Genomic DNA, 4,331 nt, shown 5'->3' on the forward strand with positions numbered 1-4,331 from the left:
CCTCGGTCAGTCGGTCGGTCGGTCCAAAAATCAATTCCGCAAAATGGCCAGGCAAAAGGGTTCACACGAAACGAAACCCCCTGTTTCGGCGGATCGCTATGCCATGCTACAGGTCAAGACCCCGCGTTTTCACTTCATTTTCCTTCCCCGCCCCGGGAAACCTCCGTTTTCTCCCAGACCAGACCACTGCTCAGGCCTCTGGCCTAGTAGTAGTATATATAATACACCACCGCTCGATCCGCTGCGCCTCAACCATCTCACCTCGCCTCGCCTCGCCAGTCACCAACACGTACGCTAAGCACCATGGACCAGCTCCCCAAGCGCCCGGCCAACTACGTGCCGCTGAGCCCCGTGGGGTTCCTTCCCCGCGCCAATGCCGTCTACGGCGACCGCACGTCCGTCATCTACCGGGGCGTCCGCTTCACCTGGCGCCAGACGTACGCGCGCTGCCGCCGCCTCGCGTCCGCGCTGCTGTCCCTCGGCGTCGTCCGCAGGGGCGACGTCGTCTCCGTGCTCGCGCCCAACGTGCCTGCCATGTACGAGATGCACTTCGCCGTGCCCATGGCCGGCGCCGTCCTCAACACCATCAACACGCGCCTCGACGCCGCCGCCGTCGCCACCATCCTGCGCCACTCCGGGGCCAAGCTCTTCTTCGTCGACTACGACTACGTGCGCCTCGCCAGCGACGCGCTCCGCCTCCTCGACGCCGCCGACGTCCCGCTCGTCGCCGTCATCGACGACATCCACTCGCCCACGGGGGCCCGCCTCGGGGAGCTCGAGTACGAGGCGCTGCTCGCGCACGGCGACCCCGACGCCGACCTCCCGCCGCTCCAAGACGAGTGGGACGCCGTCACGCTCAGCTACACGTCCGGCACCACGTCCGCGCCCAAGGGCGTCGTCTACAGCCACCGCGGCGCGTACCTCAGCACCACCAGCCTGCTGCTGCAGTGGGGGGTGCCCGCCGAGCCCGTCTACCTCTGGACGCTCCCCATGTTCCACTGCAACGGCTGGACCTTCACCTGGGGCATGGCGGCGCGCGGCGGCGTCAACGTCTGCATCCGCGACGCGCGCCCCGCCGACATCTACCGAGCCATCGCGCGCCACCGCGTCACCCACATGTGCTGCGCGCCCGTCGTCTTCAGCATCCTCCTCGACGGCGACGGCGACAGCGACGGCGCCGCCAGGCAGCTCCAAGCCCCCGTCCACGTCCTCACCGGCGGCGCGCCGCCGCCGGCCGCGCTGCTCGAGCGCGTCGAGCGGATCGGCTTCAACGTCACGCACGCCTACGGCCTCACGGAGGCCACGGGCCCCGCGCTCGCGTGCGAGTGGCGCGACCAGTGGGACCGCCTCCCGCTCCCGGAGCGCGCGCGCCTCAAGGCGCGCCAGGGGGTCAGCGTCCTGTCCCTCGCCGACGCCGACGTCAAGAACGCCGACACCATGCTCAGCGTGCCGCGCGACGGCAGGACCGTCGGGGAGATCGTCCTCCGGGGCAGCAGCGTCATGAAGGGCTACCTCAACAACCCGGAGGCCAACGAGAGCGCCTTCAGGGCCGGCTGGTTCCTCACCGGCGACGTCGGCGTCGTGCACCCGGACGGCTACATCGAGATCAAGGACCGCTCCAAGGACGTCATCATCAGCGGCGGGGAGAACATCTGCAGCAAGGAGCTGGAGGAGGTGCTGTTCCGCCACCCGGCCGTGGCCGACGCCGCGGTCGTGGCCATGCCGCACCCGCGCTGGGGCGAGACGCCCTGCGCTTTCGTCGTGCCCAGGGACAAGGCCGCCGTGCTCAGCGAGGGCGACGTGCTCGCCTTCTGCAGCAAGCGCATGGCGCGCTTCATGGTTCCCAAGAAGGTGGAGGTCGTCGGAGCACTACCGAGGAACGCGCTTGGAAAGGTTGAGAAGGTCAAGCTCCGGGAGGCGGCACGTAAGCTGGCGCCCACCGTAGCAGCGGCGCAGAAGCCCAAGGCGAAGACGACGACGGTCGGCGGTCGCCGCGACGGGCAGCCGGTGGCGCACGTCATGGCGGTGTCAAGGCTATAGGTAGCAGTGGCAGCACACAGCGCGCTCCAGGGCACAGCTCGTGCTACACAGTAAACTTCTTTTTGCCAAAAGTTTTGGAGCTACTCACACATATGACATGCCAAAGCTCCTATAATAAGGATGCCGTACTTTTCAACTTCTTTTACGGGCAGTGACAGTGTAGGTACACTCGCACGGATTTCTTTTCCTTCTATTTTTTTCTCTCTCTCTGTACTTTGATACTTGACTATGTGCACATGCATTGTAAAATACACGCTTGTGAAACGTGGATGAAATAAATTTTTTGTTCTTACTAAACAAAATTGTGATAGCAATCGCCCCTGCCTGTCACTCTTTCTCGTAGTGTACTGTGGTAGTAGAGCAGCCGGCTGTATTTTAGCCGAAACGAACAATTCTTTTTGTCTCGTTAATCGTTAATCCGGTGGTAGTGACTGAAAGCAGACTGATCACTCTAAGTCAATTTCTGATGTACTTATATTCTCTTTATTCCACCGGCCGGCCATCTTCTTAGTGTCTGTAGAAACTAGATAAGTAGATAAGACAACACAATTGTATAAGTAGATAAGACAGATAGTTGCATTATAGCAAAGCTACAAACATTATTCCCAAATTATCAAGCATCAGGCAAAATATTTAAAAAGCATGGTAGAGAAATTAGACATAGCAAAAACTCCACATCTGCAGTGCCTTATTGTATTTAGACCTAAACTAATTAACTATTGTAGGCAGCCCACATCTCTAATACGATCTGATCTCTTAGTGTACTTCCATCACTTGACTCCATATCATTGGGATAGTTGTCTCCCTCAGGGACATCAACACATTGACTTGGAGATATATAATCTAGTTGGTTGTTCAGCCATCCTTCATCACCATTTTGCCCTCTAATTATGTTGTGAAATGCAATGGGTGAAGCAGCAATCTTGATTTGATTTCCTATGGGATGGAATGCGCCTACTTTTAGAATTATGTTCCTAGGCCCACATGTCGGAGCTCAGCATCCTTGTATGTGCCTCCCTTAAACTATAAAAGGGAAGGCACACAACGTTACAGGACAAGCTCACCCAGGCTCACAGACACTCAGGCTCGCAAACACTCAAGCTCACACACTCAATACAACATACACACAGTGGAGGTAGGGTATTACGTTCCGACGGCCTGAACCACTCTAAACCCTCGTGTCCTTGTGTGTTCATCCATCTTCCAATAGACAGGCAAAACGCTTAGGCTCCCTCCTCATATTAGGATTAGGGCGGGTGCATTCCACCACCCGGCCGGAGGATTTTCTCTCCGACAGTGCCCTTGGCATTGGACCCGCTATACCTTCATCCCTATCTTATTTCTTTTTTCCCTTTACATACATGCAATTTTGTTGTAGTGATGAACTGTTAATTGGTTATGGATAAATTAATATTATTAACATTGATCACATGTTATACTTGTCTATATAAAATTGTATATTAATCTGTGTTTAAATTCCTTTGAAGTTCAACAGAATGTCACGGGTGGAGCTGAGTACCTCTATCCATCAGCACGTCAGTCGCTTAGCATGAGGTTTTGCCAGAATGGCGTGTGCCAAATGTACGTCGCACTCCAATATGTTGCCTCTGGCTTTAACTTTAACTATTACAATGCACGTGCATTACAATGGCACACAAATTATTCGATAAACACAATGATTACATGAAACGAATAACATATATATTATCGTGGACCTCAACATCTCACAAATTATTTGCCAACAACCAATACATCGTGGAAGTGCCACTCAAAGGCGGGAGTCCCAGCTTGGGTCATCCTGGCGGCGCCCATCTCCTACGCCACATCGTGGAGCTGACCCATGTTGTCTTCCAGGTTCTCCAGGCATTCGCGCACTAGGCCTACAGCTGCCGACCTTGACCCCTTCTTCGCGCTGGCGCCGCGACGGGTGTAGGGATGGCAACGGGGAATTCCCGCCGGGGAATAGCTCCCCATCCCCGTCCCCGCGACGAAAAAACTTCCCCACGGGGATCCCTGAAAGTCGCCTAGAGGGGGGGTGAATAGGGCGAAACTGAAATTTACAAAGTTAATCACAACTACAAGCCAGGTTAGCGTTAGAAATAGAAGCGAGTCCGAGAGAGAGGGCGCAAAACAAATCGCAAGCGAATAAGAAGTGTGACACCCGGATTTGTTTTACCGAGGTTCGGTTCTCGCAAACCTACTCCCCGTTGAGGTGGTCACAAAGACAGGGTCTCTTTCAACCTTTTCCTTCTCTCAAACGGTCCCTCGGACCGAGTGAGCTTTTCTTCTCA

The 4,331-nt window shown here is 55.9% G+C and overlaps 1 protein-coding gene across 1 annotated transcript; it reads left to right on the forward strand.

Moving 5' to 3' along the window:
- The first annotated feature begins 245 nt into the window (after positions 1-245).
- On the forward strand, positions 246-2,176 carry LOC100281397 (acyl-activating enzyme 11). Its single transcript, NM_001154315.2, has one exon. The coding sequence runs from the start codon at positions 304-306 to the stop codon at positions 2,038-2,040; it is 1,737 nt and encodes a 578-aa protein (NP_001147787.1). The 5' UTR covers positions 246-303; the 3' UTR covers positions 2,041-2,176.
- Positions 2,177-4,331: the final 2,155 nt, after the last annotated feature.

The sequence above is a fragment of the Zea mays genome, chromosome 1 (assembly GCF_902167145.1).
Source record: "Zea mays cultivar B73 chromosome 1, Zm-B73-REFERENCE-NAM-5.0, whole genome shotgun sequence".
Taxonomy (NCBI): Eukaryota; Viridiplantae; Streptophyta; class Magnoliopsida; order Poales; family Poaceae; genus Zea; species Zea mays.